General features: G+C 43.2%; 1 protein-coding gene across 2 annotated transcripts in view; it reads right to left on the bottom strand.

Annotated features, from left to right (window-relative positions):
• PPM1D (protein phosphatase, Mg2+/Mn2+ dependent 1D) overlaps positions 1–13,089 on the bottom strand; it is a 53,460-nt gene extending 40,371 nt beyond the window's left edge. The window contains exon 1 of one of the 2 annotated variants that reach the window (XM_059047577.2): positions 12,359–13,089. In XM_059047577.2, coding sequence (XP_058903560.1) covers positions 12,359–12,830 — 472 coding nt within the window. In that variant the 5' untranslated portion in view covers positions 12,831–13,089. The remainder of the gene's footprint in view (positions 1–12,358) is intronic. The other variant, XM_059047578.2, reaches the window with a different exon arrangement.
• Positions 13,090–18,328: the final 5,239 nt, after the last annotated feature.

Genomic DNA, 18,328 nt, shown 5'->3' with positions numbered 1-18,328 from the left:
CAGCAATGAAGACTCAATGCAGCCATAAATAAATAACTCAATAAATAAAAGCCATAATGAGATACCACAACGTAATTATCAGATTGCTGAATAAATTAAAGTTTGACAAGAGTAAGTTAAGAATGTGGAGTAACATGTTCTATCATCAACTACTGGTAGGAGTATAAACTGGTACAACTATTTTAGAAAACATCTAGGCATTATATGGTAAAGGTGAAGATATGTATACTCTTGACAACTCACTACCCATTGGTATACAGCATAAATTCATGACGCACAATACATATGAATGTTCATAGCAGCACTGTTCATATGGGCTAAAAACGGGCAACAGCTCAAATGTCCTTCAATATAACAACAGACTATACTACATATAATGGGTGAGAATCTCACAAGAAGGCTGAGATAAAAGAATACATTCAGCATGATTTTCTTCGAAAAAAAAAACTATCATATTTACAGACAAGAGGTAAAACTATTAAGAAAGATAAGTAAATCACTACAGACCTATAATCACAAAAGTCAAGATCGTGGCTGCCTCTTGGGGGAAGACAGAAATATGAGATCAGAAAGGCCATACAGGGGCTTCTGGTATACAGGCAATGTTCTCTTTTGTAACTGGATGGTGTTCATTTTATGATTATTTATTAAAGTGTACATTTATGTTTTATGGCCTTTTATGTATGCATGCTATGTTATATTTCACACCTTTTTTAAGTTAAAAGAAAAACAAGCAGCAGGAAGAAGGCATCAATTTTGCAAACATAGATCACAGCAGACAGCTCCCTAGCCCATGCAGTTTTGCAGTCTGGTTACAGATGTCATTTCCAGAAGCCCAGCATAGAGTATGGTGTATGTTTCTTTAGCCCTTTCAATTATTTTATGGGTTAACTGTAGCTCTTGCTAAAACATTTTCTTTAAAAAAAAAAAAACTAGAAAACATTGTTTTCTGCAGCTAAGAACCTGAAAAAAAAAATCTATTATCATAATAAATGTGAACAAGGTGAACTCCCAGAAACAAGGGTTCTTAACCACATTCAGAAAATAAAATTTACCTACAGCATACAAGTAATTTAGCTGTTTGCAAAAAGCACCTAAAATGAGATGAAAAAGGAGAAAAAAAGCTAAAAATAAAAAGGATATTCAAAGCAATGTTAATATTTGAATCACATTTTTTGTCAAAAGCACTAACATATTATGAAAGATATTCTGCAATGATCTAAAAATACTGAATAATCCATGCTTTCCCTATTCATTTGAAATGTCACCTTTTATCATATGTTACATTTTGCCTCAGATCTATTTCTGGACTCATCCTACTAATCTATTTATGGTGCTTTTTAATAATAGGGAGTTTAAGTATCTGCCAATTATTCTTCTTTTTCAATATTCTCTTAAGTATTTTTCCACATGAACTTCAGAAGCAACTTGCAAAATTAAAAAACAAACCCTCTGGAGGTTCTGATTGAAACTGCAATAAATTTATATATTAAGGAACATACCTCTTTAATTTGTCTTCCTTAGTTAGTCTTTCTTGTTTTCTACTTTACATTTTAAACTTTTAATTTTAAAAAAGTGACTTAAAACTAGGAGCATATTAAAAAGACAGTATCAGATAGTATATGAACTCTGACATAAGTATCCTTTAGGAAATGTGCATAAGTCATTAAAACAAAGACTAGGGACTTCCCTTGATGGCCCAGTGGTTAAGGATCTGCCTGCCAGTGCACAGGACATAGGTTCGTGCCCTGGTCCGGGAAGATCCCACATGCCTCAGAGCAACTAAGCCCGTGCACCACAACTACTGAGACTGCACTCTAGAGCCCGTGAACCACAACTACTGAAGCCTGCACGCCTAGATCCCGTGCTCCGCAACAAGAGAAGCCACTGCAATGAGAAGCCTGCACACCACAACAAAGAGCAGCCCCCTCTCGCCACAACTAGAAAAATCCTGTGTGCAGCAATGAAGACCCAGTGCAGCCAAAAATAAATAAAATAAATTGAAAAAAATCACTGTTATAAAAAAAGTGATTCAGTTATAAATATTATATATATATATATATATATATATATATATATATATATATATATATATATAGGCCATGCCACGTGACATGTGGCATCTTACTTCCCCCACCAAGGATTGAACTGCTGCCCCCTGCAATGGAAGCGCAGAGTCCTTTTTTGCCCTTAATTTTTTATTATTTTTTTTTGAGGGGTGGGGCTGCGTTGGGTCTTCGTTGCTGTGTGCGGGCTTTCTCTAGTTCCGGCGAGCCGGGGCTACTCTAAGTTGCGGTGCGCAGCCTCCTCAGCGCGGTGGCTTCTCTTGTCGCAGAGCACAGGCTCTAGGTGCACGGGCTTCAGTAGTTGTGGCGCACGGGCTTAGTTGCTCCGTGGCATGTGAGATCTTCGCAGACCAGGGCTTGAACCTGTGTCTCCAGCATTGGCTGGCAGATTCTTTTTTAATTTTTTTTTCTAAATAGATTTTATTTATTTATTTATTTATTGCTTGCTTGCTTGCTTGCTTGATTGGCTGCGTTGGGTCTTTGTTGCTGTGCGCGGGCTTTCTTTAGTGGCAGCGAGCCGGGTTTTCTCACTGCGAGGGCTTCTCTTGTTGCAGAGCACAGGCTTCAGTAGTTGTGGCATATGGGCTTCCGTAGTTGTGCCTCGCAGGCTCTAGAGTGCAGGCTCAGTAGTTGTGGCGCATGGGCTTACTTGCTCCGCGGCATGTGGGATCTCCCCAGACCAGGTCTCGAACCCGTGTGCCCTGAGTTGGCAGGCGGATTCTTAACCACTGTGCCAACAGGGAAGCCCAGAAGCGCGAAGCCTTAACCACTGGACCACCAGGGAAGTCCCTATATGTTCTTTTTTAAAAAATTCTTTTCCATTATAGGTTATTACAAGATATTGAATATATTCCCTGTGCTATACAGTAAATCCTTATTGTTTGTCTATTTTATATATGGTACACTAAAATTTTTTTTTTTTTTTTTTTGGTATGCAGGCCTCTCACTGTTGTGGCCTCTCCCGTTGCGGAGCACAGGCTCCGGACGCACAGGCTCAGTGGCCATGGCTCACGGGCCCAGCCGCTCCGCGGCATGTGGGATCTTCCAGCGCCGGGGCACGAACCCGTGTGCCCTGCATCGGCAGGCAGATTATCAACCACTGTGCCACCAGGGAAGCCCCACACTAAAATCTTTTAAACACATTTTACTAACTCTTCTCTCTAGGCAAGAAATACTAAGGGAAGAGGCTGCAATGAAAATGGGCTCCCTGATCTCTGGATGGGAGAACCCTGAGGTGACAGAGATCAGATAGGAGCAGTTAATTACCCAAAGAAAATCTGGTACAGTTACCTCACTGACAACAGGGCAGAAGAAAAATTGGATCTGCAGAATGATCTTTCACAAAAAACAGGAAACAAAACAAAAAGAAAATCTTCCAAGTTTAGTTAAAGAATTGTTAACCTTCTTCAAAGTGATATGTGGCCATTTTCACATGTAGCTATACACCAAGGAAAAAGAAATACCCACAACATTGAGTAACTACTGAACGATGGCTCTAAGATAATAATTCTGGGGCTACAGAACACAGCCACAGTCCACTGATAAGAGCTTAGGCTCATGGAGGTCAGGTACTAAATAGGACTTTCAATCCAGTCCACCTCAGAACCAATGGAATCCCAAACCTATGCCACAACTAGTTTGGTCCCCGAATAACCTGAGCAACTAATTGCTTCCCGACATAGCTCTTCATTGATTGGTCGAAAGCCTATTAGGGTAGAAAAGGCCAAGTGCAAGACCACCAATGAAACTGTCTTCCAAAATAGAAAATTAAAAGTGTTATCACATCTCTCAAAGAATAACAAAGATTGGTGTCAGCATTAAAACATGAGCTGAGGTGGTGATCCAATATATTCCATTCTATAATTTGACCACTGCAAAAGTCTGATAGCTCTTGGAAAATGACAGGGAATTATAATCAAATGGTGATTCCAAATGCTGCTGCAAGTTTCTGATTTATTCTCTGTACTGAAACAAATAAATATAGCCTGGTATGCATCCAGCAGCAGGGCTCTGATGAAACTGCTACCTAGATTCCTGGAGGTATCCAAGGTTTCTAATCTGAGACCTGCTTCTTCAGGTTTACTATTTTTTTTTTTTTCCCCAGGAATAATCCAAAGAATTTTTTTCTTGAACCAATAGAAAGCAAACTGCCAACAAAATATACCGTCACTCCCAAATACTATTATAGTATCTAATTCCTACAATACACCATCAAAATCAGGAAATTAACATTGATACCATACAACCATATATCCCATGCAAATTTCATCAACTATCCTAACGATATGCTTTATAGTAAAAGGATAAAATTCAGGGTCCCTTGTTATATTTACTTATCATATATCTTTATTCTCTTCCAATCTGGAACAATTACTCAGTGTTTCCTTGATGCTTTTTAGGAGTACTTAGCCAGTCATTTCAAGAATATCTCACAGTTTGGGTTTGTTTCATGTTTCCTCATGTTTGTAATCAGATTACACATTTTTGGCAGGAATATCACAGAAACATTAAATATGATCTTCTCCCTGCAGGCAGTATACAGTTTCAATTTGTCCCGTTAAAAGTGATGATACTCTTGATCACTCGATTAAGGTGCTGTCTACCAGGTTTCCCCCTATAATCCTTTTCCTTTTGTAATTAATAAGTGTTCATAAGGAGATTATCTGAGACAGCATAAATATCCTTGGAGTGGGTTGAGTGGTGCCCCCCCCAACTTCAATAAAAGATATGCTCACCCACAACCTGTGAATGTGACCTTATTATTTGGGAAAAGGATCTTTGCAGATGTAATTAGGTTAAAGATCTTAAGAAGAGATCACCCTGGATTAGAGTGGGCCTTAAGTCCAAAGGCAAGTGTCCTTAAAAGAGAAGAACAGGGGAGAAGACACAGAGGAGGCAATATAAAGACAGTGGAGACTGGGTGATGCATCTACAAGCCAAGAAATGACAAGGATTGCTCAGACACCAGAAGCTACGGGGGAGCATGGAACAGATTCTCCCTCAGAACCTCCAAAAAGGAATCAACCCTGCTGACACCTGGATTTCAGACTTCTGGCCTCCAGAGCCATGAGAGAATAAATTCCTGTGGTTTTAAGCCACCCAATTTGTGCTAATTTGTTACAGCACCTCTAGGAAAGTAATATAGCAATTCTGTTCCTCAAAGTTTTACCTACTAGTTGTAGCATTTATTGATGTTTCTTGGCTGAATCAACTATTATGATGGTTACCAAATGAGATTTGAGCTCTATCATTCCTTCTACATTAAAAAAAATATATGTATTTGTTTATTTGGCTGCGCTGGGTCTTAGTTGTGGCATGCAGGATCTTTTAGTTGCAGCATGCATGTGGGATCTAGTTCCCTGACCAGGGATAGAACCCAGGCCCCCATGCATTTGGGAGAGTGGAGTCTCAACCACTGTACCACCAGGGAAGTCTCAATTCCTTCTACATTTATTAGTGGACTTCTATAAAGAAAAGCTTTACATCAGCTTTATTTGTAATAGCCAAAAGCTGTAGATAATCCAAATGCCCATCAATAGGTGAATGGAGGGCTTCCCTGGTGGCGCAGTGGTTAAGAATCTGCCTGTCAGACTTACTCGAGCATGGACTTGAGGATATGGGGAGGGGGAGAGGTGGGCTGTGACGAAGTGGGGGAGTGGCAGGGACATATATACACTATCAAATGTAAATTAGATAGCTGGTGGGAAGCTGCTGCATAGCACAGGGAGATCACCTCTGTGCTTTGTGACCGCCTGGGGGGGTGGGATAGGGAGGGTGGGAGAGAGGGTGATGCAAGAGGGAGGAGATGTGGGAGCATGTGTGTATGTATAACTGATTCAGTTTGTTGTAGACGGAAAACTAACACACTATTGTAAAACAATTATACTCCAATAAAGATGTTTAAAAAAAAAAAAAAAAAAAAAAAAGAATCTGCCTGTCAATGCAGGGGACACGGGTTTGAGCCCTGGTCCAGGAAGATCCCACATGCCGCGGAGCAGCTAAGCCCGTGCACCACAGCTACTAAAGCCCGCGGGCCACAAATACTGAGCCCGTGGGCCACAAATACTGAGCCCGTGGGCCACAACTACTGAAGCCCGCGCACCTAGAGCCCATGCTCCACAACAAGAGAAGCCACCACAGTGAGAAGCCCGCGCACCGCAACGAAGAGTAGCCCCCGCTCAGCGCAACTAGAGAAAGCCCGCGTGCAGCAATGAAGACCCAACGCAGCCTAAATATATATATATATATGTGTATATATGTGTGTATATATATACACATATATATATAAAACAGGTGAATGTATAAACAAATTGTGGTATATCTAGACAATAGCATACTACTCGTTAATAAAAAAAGGAATGAACTATCGATATATGCAACAACATGTAGCAGAGATTACCTAATACTGATTAAAAGTAATGATTGATTAACAAAAATGGAAAAAACTGGTACTTGATAAATATAGCAAACTCATTCAGAACATGGGATGTGTGAGCGGGTGAAGGTCCTTGATGGTAAAAACTGAGAAATATCAAACTAAAATAAAAATACAGGTTTAAAATTCTATGATTTAATAAAGGTTTTCTTCCAGTTTCGTTCTATCTGGCTTTCTCTGTCTTTCCCTTAACCTCTTCCACCCCTCTTCTGCATTTGTCTGTCTCTGTCTCTGTCTTTAAACTTAAGATATTGAAAACTATGTGCCAAAACCAGAACCAACAATTTATGTTAGGACCAGCGTCTTCATAATTCATTCATTTGGCCATATTCTTTTAAGTAAATGCTCTGATTTTCATTTGAACAAATTAAAAAAACAAAACGTCCCATATTTCATCTTCCTTTACAAATACTATGGCAAATTTCCAGTAATCACATCAGAGATCACACTACATTTATTTCAAGAGTATGTCATTATCTTTCTAATGGCTCTCTTGATAACATAAGTCAATGAACTATGGCTCAAAGGAGTAAAAGCTGCATGTTGTTCACTATCTTCTCTGAACTATCAAAAGAAAAGGAAAATAAGAACATTATTTCAAACGAATAAACCTAAAGAAGCACACACAAACTTTGAAACATTATTTCTTAGAAGGCAAGTATAACACAAGAACCGTAAATCCAGACATAGGAAAATACATAAATCAGGCACATACTATAACTTAAGATCAAGAAGTAATAAAAATATGAAAAAAATTACTTTTAAAAAAGGATATGTTGGGAATTCCCTGGCAGTCCAGAGGTTAGGACTTCCTGCTTCCACTGCCAGGGGTCCAGGTTCTATCCCTGGTCAGGGAACCAAGATCCCACAAGCTGCATGGCACGGCAAAAAAAAAAAACAAAAAAAGGATATGTTCACATACTTTCTCACTCCATGCTATATTTATCAAATCCCCCAGCCTCAAGACAAAAATAAGTCATAGAAAAATTTTTGGATAAATTAAGTCTTCCTTTTTTATTTGGCAAGAGTACACAAGCACTAGAACAATGCTAGAGAGGTCAAGCTCAATGTTAATTAAATAAATCAAGAAGGGCTTAGGGGGCTTGCCTGGTGGTCCAGTGGTTAAGACTCTGAGCTCCCAATGCAGAGGGCCCGGGTTCTATCCCTGGTCGGGGAAATCCCGCATGCCACGCAGGCCAAAAAAAAAAAAAAAGGCTTAGGAAGACAAAGAAGGTATTCTTTAAAAATATGAGAAAGCTATTCACACCCATTAATATGGCTATTATTTTTTTTTTTTGGCAGTACGCGGGCCTCTCACTGTTGTGGCCTCTCCCGTTGCAGAGCACAGGCTCCGGACGCGCAGGCTCAGCAGCCATGGCTCACGAGCCCAGCCGCTCCGCAGCATGTGGGATCTTCCCGGACAGGGGCACGAACCCGTGTCCCCTGCATCGGCAGGCAGACTCTCAACCACTGCGCCACCAGAGAAGCCCCTCTTATTTTTTAAGAAAAGAAAAATATCAAGTGTTGGCAAGAATGTGGAGAAATCAGGACCCTTGTAGCACTGCTTGTGGCAATGTAAAACAGTGAACCTGCTGTGAAGACAGTTTGGTGATTCCTCAGAGAGTTAAATACAGAATTACCAAATGACCAAGCCATTCCACTTCCAGGTTTAGACTCAAAAGAATTGAAAAGAGAGAATCAAACACATACTTGTATACCTATGTTCACAGTAGCATTATTCATAACAGCCAAAAGGTGGAAACAACCCAAATGTCTATCAACAGATGAATGGATAAACATAATGTGGTATATATATACAGTGGAATATTATTCAGCCTTAAAAAGGAAGAAAATTCTGATAAATGGTACAATTTGGACGAACCTTAAAGACATTAAGCTAAATGAAATAAGGCACAAAAAAGACAAATATTGTATGATTCCGCTTACATGAGGTACCTAGAATAGGTGAATTAATAGCAATGGAAAGTAAAATAGAGGTTTACTAGGGACTGGGGAAGAGGATAATGGGGAATTACTGTTTAATGGGTACAGAATTTCCATTTGGGTAATGGACAAGCTCTGAAAATGGACAGTGGTGACTGTTGCAAAATATTGTGAATGTACTTGATGCCACTGAACTGTACACCTAAAACTGGCTAAAATGGCAAATCTTATGTGTATTTTACAATTTTTAAAGGGGGAAATTTTTTAATTAAAAAAAAGTAAGAAAGCCAATTTAACCATTACACCCACAGAAATTCAACTAAACTAGCAGCTACTTTGGGGCACAGTTAGTCCTAAGAGATTAACTATAAGATATGTAAGGCAGTATCTTTGCCCCCAAAGACATCAAGATTTAGCTGAGAGGCAGATAAAACATAGCAGTTGTCTCACAACGGTGTGAGTGATCTTTACAGGGATTCCACAAGGCCAAAACTATTTTCTTAATAATTCTGAGTTTATTTGCCCTTTGCACTGTGTTGATACCTGCACTGAAGGTTCAAAAGCAGTGGTTAGGGGACTTCCCTGGTGGTCCAGTGGTAAAGAATCCACCTTGCAATGCAGGGGACATGGGTTTGATCCCTGGTCAGGCAGTTAAGATCCCACATGCCGCGGGGCAACTACTAAGCCCGCATGCCACAACTACTGAGCTCGTGCGCCTCAACTCGAGCCTATGTGCCACAAACTAAAGAGCCCACGCGCCCTGGAGCCTGCTCGCCACAACTAGAGAGAAGCCAGCACACCACAACAAAGAGCCCATGCACCACAACGAAAGATCCCGCGTTGCTGCAACTAATACCCAATGCAGCCAAAAATAAATAAAATAAATTTAAAAAATAAATCTTAAAAAAAAAAAAAGCAGTGTTTAGTAAAACTGCTGGTGCCTTAGCAGGAGTCAAGACAGTGGTACCAAAGTGAACTACTAATCACTGTATTCACTGTAGCCACTCACTTACAGCTTTAAAAAAAAAAAAAGGCAAACCAGTTTAACTTAAGAATGTCCTTGATGATGCAATAAAAATTAATTTTATTAAACTTCCACCCATGAATACATGTCATTTTAACATTCTGTAAGACAAGAAGAGAAGCATGAATAATAGACTTCTGTTGCATACTAGGGCTGTATAGAGAAAAAGCACGTGTGATTGTGTGAGTTATGAAATGAAGTAGCCACAATTTTCACAGACCATCACTTTTACTTGAAAGACTGATAAAATGGGTTAATAAGACTTGGGCAGGGAGTTCCCTGATGGCCTAGTGGTTAGGATTCTGGCCTTTCACTGCCATGTCCCTTGGTCGGGAAACTGAGATCCTGGAAACTTGACACAGGGAGTTTCCTGTGTCAAGACTTCCATATACTCAGCATACTTTTTTTTTTAATTCAAGTTTTGATGATGGAGTACGAGGTTAACTATGGAACAAAGCAAACTTTAACATTTGGTGTATAAATTTTGGTTCAAAAAGTACATATATGTCAAAAAACATATACATTCACATTTAACAGCATGGTTTCTGCTTAATTAAAAATATGTTCGGGCTTCCCTGGTGGCACAGTGGTTAAGAATCCTCCTGCCAATGCAGTGGACACAGGTTCGAGACATGGTCCAGGAAGATCCTGCATGCCGCGGAGCAACAAAGCCCGTGAGCCACAGCTACTGAGCCCACGTGCCACAACTACTGAGCCCATGAGCCACAACTACTGAAGCCTGTGCGCCGAGAGCCTGTGCTCCCCAACGAGAAGCCACCACAATGTGACGCCCGCACACCACAACGAAGAGTAGCCCCCGCTCGCAGCAACCAGAGAAAGCCCGTGCACAGCAATGAAGACCCCAATGCAGCCAAAAATAAATAAATAAATAAATTTATTTTTTAAAAAAAATTCCATGGGCTACCCTGGTGGCGCAGTGGTTAAGAATCCGCCTGCCAACGCAGGAGACACGGGTTCAAGCCCTGGTTTGGGAGGATCTCACATGCCGCGGAGCAACTAAGCCCACGCGCCACAACTACCGAGCCTGCGCTCTAGAGCCCGCTAGCCACAACTGCTGAGCCCACGTGCCACAACTACTGAAGCCCGCGCGCCTAGAGCCCGTGCTCAGCAACAAAACAAGCCACTGCTATGAAAAGCCCGCGCACCACGACGAAGAGTAGCCCCCGCTCAGCGCAACTAGAAAAAGCCTGCGTGCAGCAACAGAGACCCAACGCAGCCAAAAATAAAAATAAATAAATTTACTTTTTAAAAATGTGTTCAAGTAACAGGGTTTATACTTTATCCTTTTAGTGAAAACATATGGCAAATTCACGTTGCCCCAAGTGTGCTGCAAAATAAACAGAACTCTAAATCGTTCTTTGTGTCTAATCTTCCTCTATCTTGTCTTGCTGTCCACTCCTACTTGCTCTGAAAGCAATGAAATGACAAATTTCTGGAATATACTGCTGGTGCTTTCAGCTGTGCTCTGCCTACACAAAAACAAAACAAATCCATAATAGGGACCTCTGGGATTGGATGGAAAACGCCTCCCACCGGCGGACTGGTTGTTCTATGAGTCAATCAAATAATTCCTGGCAGAAAGCCAGGCAAATAGAAAACAGACTTTGAAAGAAGCTACTCTACAACTCTACGACAATACCTTTTTAAAATGTTCTGTATTTGACCAACCTTTACACTCTTCTCTATGTCTCTGTCCGTCTGCTGAAAATAAAGCAACACTATTCTACCATAAACCACAGGACTTTTTTTAAATGACAGAAGTAGTATTACTTTTTCTCTAAAAAAAAGATTCAGACCATTCATTCATAGCAATGGGTAAGCAATTATAATTCTGTATGATAACATATGTTGGGTACAGGAACATAGTCTGCTTTAGAGAGCACTTAAAGCTTAGAGGAAACTACAACTACACCCAAGTTTTAGAAATGAAGGTCTCTCCTTTTGGCACATCAGTAATTCCTTATCTCTTGCTACTTTGACGGGCAGCTACAATTTGCAAGTACTTTTAACTAGGAACTGTGGAGAACGATCTGACAGCAATTAGCTAAGGCAACTACCAAAGGTGGAGGGGTGGGGGGAAGTGCACTCTTAAAAAGCCCTAGCTGAATTTAACACATCGCCTTAACCCGGCCAGTTTAAGCGGAAGGAACGCATTCCGCGCTTTTGTTTTTCATAAGCCGGACAAGCATAAAGATCGATCTTAGAAACATTTCATGACCACCACAGCGAATTCCTTCCAAGACTTTAAGTCGCTAGATGATAACTTTTTAGCCTTTCTGAATTATCCAACAGTTTACTCCAACTACCAGCCACCCAGGATCAATTCTGGAGGACTGACACCACCAGTAGGAGGCAACTGACAGGGACAAGTCCTTCAAGAGCAAAATTATGACAGATCGGAAGGAAACACTCTAATTTTTGCCGTCTTGTCTACAGCCATACCACCCTGAACGCACCCGATCTCGTCTAATTTTTGCCACCTCCCGCTTCCTTCGCCTGTCCCAGATAGCAACGGGTCTTCAGTGCATCATTTGGCCAAAATCTGGCGCCAGGTTTCAAACACGTTTCCGCTGGCGGCCACCAAAGTGAAGTCGCGAAGGGAGAGGACTGCTCCCCATTGATCCTTGGGCGGGGGAGGGGGGATAAAGCGAGGAGCTTTTGAAGGGAGACAACAATCTTATCCTTCCCCAAACCACTTTGTTTGCCCCCACCTCCACCTGGAAAGAGCGCTGAGACCCAGAAAAGTCTTCCCTCCCATCGATGGACACTGAGAGCGCTCTCCGTGCGGGGGGACCGCGGGACTGGCGCTATAAAAGGCCCCAAACTGCCTGAAAAAGAGGCGGGCGCCAAACAAGCCGGGGAACTTACCCAGTTTCTTCCACATGGCGAGATGACAAGCGAGGAAGCCTTTGCGGATGGCAGCGCACACCTTCGCCGGCTCAGAAGAGGTGAAGCCCTTCTGCTTCTTGATGAAACCCCACAAGTGCTCCCGGGCAAACTGTGCCGCCTCCCGCCCGCCGTGCCCGTCGCACACGGCGAAAAAGGCCACCGAGGAACGGCGGCGGCAGCAGCAGCCAGGAGCCGGCGAGGCCCCGGCGTCCGGCGGCTCGTCGCAAGCCTCTCGGGCTGCCATCGCCGGGCCTTTCCCCGAGATTTCGCCGCCAGGAAGAGCCAGCGGTGATCGCTGCGGAGGCAACGGCTGAGAGAGAGACCGCCGCTGCGAGGGCTCTTCTTCAGCCGTGGGCTCGGGCTCCACCACGATCTGAGTAACGTCCTCCATGTACTTCCTCCCGCCCTGGTCTGAGAAGACGCTCACTCCCAGAGAGTACAGCCCCGCCATGGCCGGCTGGCCGAGATCCCGCCGGTCCCACGCAGCCCGCCGAATCCGGCGGCGGGATACACACTCGGCGCTCTCCGGCCAACTATTGTTTATCTTCGACTACGCAGAGAAGGGGGAGGGAGCGGTCCCGGAGAGGGGGGGAGCGCACGATGTCGAGACTTGTCCGCCAGAGCTGGGCAGAAGCGCCAGGGGTAAAGGAGCCGATCAGCTGCGCCTGCGCATTGCGCCTCCTCTGGCTGCCCGCGCCCACCACACAAATCAGGCGTTCTCCCCGGCTGACGTCACTCGGCTCTTAGGGCCCGACCAATCCGGAGTCGAGTGGGAGTGAACCCGCCCTCCGCCCTCAACCCTCGCTCCTCCTCGCAACGGCCGCCCTCCCTCCTCCCACCGTGGGCGCTGCGCCCGCGCGCGACCTGGCAGGGTTTCGCTTTGCAGTGGGCGTTTTCGCCCTCCCGCTTTTCGGCGGATGCTAAACGCTTATCTACCAATTTGATGTCACCTTTTTGCTCAATCCCGGGGATCATGATGCAGTCTGCTGCCCTGGGCGTTCCGCTGCTCCCCTCGTGTGGGCTTGGGCCTCCCACGAGTGTAGAGAATTTGGGAGGAAAGACCTTCATTTCTTGAAGTTAAATGGCGGGAAACCTCGCTTCGGAAGGTGGTTTGCGAACAGGCTGGAAAAAGGATGCCACAGCTGAACTGGATTTCGGTGGGATGGATCCGACTGGGAGTTGAGAGAGCAAATCCAGTTTGTGTTAAGAAAATTTGGGAAATTTCCATCATCGGCTGCACAGTGTCGTTTCATATACCTCGGTATGTCGGAGACTTAAAAGGCTTAACTGTTTTTTTTAAACATCTTTTCAGCTTTTGTTAAAAGTAGTACTTTTTCCGACAAGCCCTGGGTGCAGCATTTTCCTCCTTAGGCGGGATCAGAAAATAGGTTACAAAAACTAGCCCTCGCTGCAGTGCTCCCACATTTCGGTTATCTTCCCCCGTCTTCCTCCAGTATGTTACAGTCTAAGTGCTAAAACCTTTGCACGGACTTCAACGGCATTAAAATAAGCCTCAGAGTGGGCAGGTTGGTATGTTCTCAACAGCACACGTTCTTGTCGTGAATCAAAGTTCACTCTTCCAGTTGTGGGCCACATCACCATCAGCTCTCCTGGGTGCCCTTTCCTCTACAGACTTGGAGTTTTTTCAAATGGAATGATTACTAGTTCTGAACTAGGAATGGGGAAAATGTTCGTTTTTTCACATGTGACAAGAAATACAAATAGAAAAAAATCCTTATGCCAGTAAACATAAATAAAATCACCTGGGGACTTCCCCGGTGGTGCGGTGGTTAAGAATCTGCCTGCCAATGCAGGGGACACGGGTTCGAGCCCTGGTCCGGGAAGATCCCACATGCCGCGGAGCATATAAGCTTGTGCGCCACATTTACTGAGCCTGTGCTCAGTAAATGAGCACAGTAAATGAGCCCGTGTGCCAAAACTACTGAAGCCCGTGCGCCTAGAGCCCGTACTACGCAACAAGAGACGCCACCGCAATGAGTTGCCCGCGCACCGCAATGAAGAGTGGCCCCCACTTGCCGCAGCTAGAGAAAGCCCGCGCACAGCAACAAAGACCCAACACAGCCAAAAACAAATAACAATAAAAATACAGTAGGTAGGGCTTCCCTGGAGGCGCAATAGTTAAGGATCCGCCTGCCAATGCAGGGGACACGGGTTCGAGCCCTGCTCCGGGAAGATCCCACATGCCGCGGAGCAACTAAGCCTGTGTGCCACAACTACAGAGCCTGTGCTCTAGAGCCCCGCAAGCCACAGCTACTGAGCCTGCGCACCACAACTACTGTAGTGCTCCGCAACAAGAGAAGCCACTGCAATGAGAAGCCCGCACACCAAAACGAGTGGACCCTGCTCGCCACAACTAGAGAAAACTCACGCACAGCGACAAAGACCCAACGCAGCCGAAAGTAAATAAATAAATAAATTTTAAAAAATAAATCACCTCAAAATGTAGCAAATCTGATCAGATCAATTAAATTGAAAATGTAATCAAAGATATACCCTATGTCAAAATGCACTACACCAGATGGTTCCAGAGTGTAAAAACACTTGGAAAAAAAATCCCAGCTTGTTTTGAAAGATAATCATAATCCTGTTATTAAACCCTAATAATTGTAACACTGGAAGGATATCTGTAGACCATATTTTATAATTAAATGCAAAAAACCTAAGTGAAATATTAGCAATTCTAGTTCAGTACCCTCCGTAACACAAGACCTGCAAGAGACAACAGTTTGTGTAGCTGTCTATATTACTCATCTTAAACAGCTTACTCACCTTCCCTTCCACTCCTAGAGATTACAAAAAGATAATTCCATCATGCTCTATAATCCTTTTCACTCAGTCACAACCGGTAGCCTCCAGGTCATCCGACGTTACCCTGATTAGCATCTCCATGGTACTCTCTACTTCTATTAATCTGATTCAGTACTCTGCTCTTTACCAATCATCCTAACCATTTCACCCCACCCTTCAGATTTCAACATCTTTATCAGCCATTTCCTCTTTATTCTTAACCTCTTCTCTAAATGTTCCATCAACTTCCTCTTCCAACTGAAACTGGTTTCTCGCCTAGGAAAACTACCTCCCTTACAACTTTTCAAGTACAGGAGATTATTTTTCCTCTCACAGGTATTCTTATCTTTGAACCAACTTCTCATGTTGCTCCCAAATCATTTCTCTTCCTTCCTCCTTCAAAAACCCAAGCTTGGGACTTCTGTGATGGTCCAGTGATTAAGACTCCACGCTCCCAATGCAGGGGGCCTGGGTTCGATTCCGGATTAGGGAACTAGATCCCACATGCTGCAGCTAAGACCCAGCACAGCCAAATAAATAAATAAATGTCTTTAAAAAACAACAACAACATACAAAACCCAAGCTCTTTTAACGTTAATGCCTGCTGCCACCACACCAAGATGCTGTCACCTACTCATCCCTGTTAACTCCCCCTTCATTTGTTCATGGCTCACTGTCATCCTTTCTTGCACTATTCTTATCACTTCTCAGCCACTTTATTCTTCAAAATGTTATCTACATTTTCCATCCAATATCCTGGCTTCTCAGTTCCTCATCCTCCTCTTCATGATGCCAAGGCCTTGCTACCATTAAAGGCAACCCCTCTGTTTGTATTCTAGATCCCGTCTCCTCTCTCCTTCTCAAGCGCTTTGCTCCACCAGTTATCCTTTCTTACTCCTACCTCATCAATTTCTCTTTTTCTACAGGGTCATTTCCATCTTTGTACAAATATGTTCTGGTTTCTATTTTAACAACAACAAAAAAAACTACCTTGACTCCTGATTCTACCCAATTTCTCTGCTCCCAAAATTTTTAAGGAGTTGTCTCAGGGACTTCCCTGGTGGCGCAGTGATTAAGAAGCCTCCTGCCAGTGCAGTGGACACAGGTTTGAGCCCTGGTCCACAAAGATCCAACATGCCGCAGAGCAACGAAGCCCGTGCGCCACTACTGAGCCTGTGCTCTAGAGCCCACGAGCCACAATTACTGAGCCTGCGTGCCACAACTGAAGCCTGCGCACCTAGAGCCCGTGCTCCACAACAGGAGAAACCACCGCAATGAGAAGCTCGCACACCGCAACGAAGAGTAGCCCCCGCTTGCTGCAACTACAGAAAGCCCGCGAGCCGCAGCAAAGACCCAACGCAGCCAAAAATAAATTAATTAATTTAAAAAAAACCAGTTTTCTCTATCTAGAGTCTACTTCCAATTCCAACTGCATAATTTCTCCTTAACCCATTCCAATCAAGCAACCATCCCAGTAATGCTGCTAAGAGTGTTTTTAATGACATACCAGACCTCTCTGTTTCCAAAGCTAAATGATGACTTTTCTGATCTTATGACTCTGTTCCAACTGAAGCATCAAGGGAACCACTGTTTCCTTTTTGAAACTTAGTAGCAATTCAAACCATTGCTTCTTTCTGGAAACTTTGTTCTCTTGGCTTAAATGCTAGAAGAAAATACGGAATAGAATATACTAAAATACCTCTTGAACTTTTCTTTCTTATATTTCCAATGTTTTTTTTGTTTGTTTGTTTATTTGTTTTTTTGCGGTACGCTGGCCTCTCACTGTTGTGGCCTCTCCCGTTGCGGAGCACAGGCTCTGGACGCGCAGGCTCAGCGGCCATGGCTCACGGGCCCAGCCGCTCCGCGACATATGGGATCTTCCCGGACCGGGGCACGAATCCGTGTCCCCTGCACCTCCAGGCAGATTCTCAACCACTGCGCCACCAGGGAAGCCCTCCAATGGTTTTATGTTTAAAATGTCCTTTTCATTTCTGAGATCAGTTAAATGGGACTAAAATTTCAGGTTTTCTTCTGGTGTTTTTGTGGTGAAAATGTTAAAATACCATTCAAGTTTGTTTGAAATTATTTTGACATGAAGTGGATTTGAATCTTTCAAGCAGGTATGTTTCCCAACGTCTTTTGTGAAATGACACATTTTTTGATCTATTGGTTAGTGACACTCCCATTATTAAGTTTTTATATACCCTTGGATCTATTTCAATGTTAACTATTCTTTTTCACTAATTTGTTGATTTGGCAGTCGTATATCTTGCTTTTAATTATTGAGTTCAAAATCTTCAAACATATACTGTAAGAATTAATCTTATGGGGACATCCCTGGTGGCACAGTGGTTAAGAATCACCTGCCAATTCAGGGGACATGGGTTTGATCCCTGGTCCAGGAAGATCCCACATGCCACGGAGAAACTAAGCCCGTGAGCCACAACTACTGAGCCGTGTGCTGCAACTACTGAAGCCCACGTGCCCAGAGCCCATGCTCCGCAACAAGGGAAGCCACCATAAGGAGAAACCCGAGCACTGCAATGAAGAGTAACCCCTGCTCACCACAACTAGAGAAAGCCCGCACACAGCAACGAAGACCCAACGCAGCCAAAAATAAGTAAAAATTAAAATTAAAAATAAAAAGAATTAACCTTAGAAGAAATATAAGACACTAATTAATTTGCTATTTTTTCTTCCTATGGCTAGTAAATATCAGTAATATCTACTAAGTATTAATCCATTCCTCATCTATTAGAGCCACCCTGTGTATTTGGAATTATGAGATTCCAAATGTGTCTCAAGAGGTTAAATTCTATAACCTTGCCCTTACTCTGATACTGTTGTTTTTGCAACTCAGTATTTAACAAAATAGTCAGCCTAATCTGGCAACCACTGTCACATTCAACGTGTGCAAAGGCAAATTGGTAGGAGACACAAAATTAGAATCACTGCTGCCAGAGTCCCAGAAGTGTCAAACCTGTATGTGTTCTTAATTAGCCATGGAAATTCAATCTGTCCTGGTTTCTGCAGATAAGTAGTTTTGCAGTCATTAGTGTGGACAGAGCATTCATACCTTTTCTCTTTAGATAGCTCTACTTACACACTTGGCCGTTTTTTTCCTAAAGAGATCTAACCTAC

Source organism: Kogia breviceps, chromosome 19 (genome assembly GCF_026419965.1).
Source record: "Kogia breviceps isolate mKogBre1 chromosome 19, mKogBre1 haplotype 1, whole genome shotgun sequence".
Taxonomy (NCBI): domain Eukaryota; kingdom Metazoa; phylum Chordata; class Mammalia; order Artiodactyla; family Physeteridae; genus Kogia; species Kogia breviceps.
The sequence above is the reverse complement of the archived record's forward strand: the minus strand, read 5'-3'. Positions and strand labels throughout refer to the sequence as shown.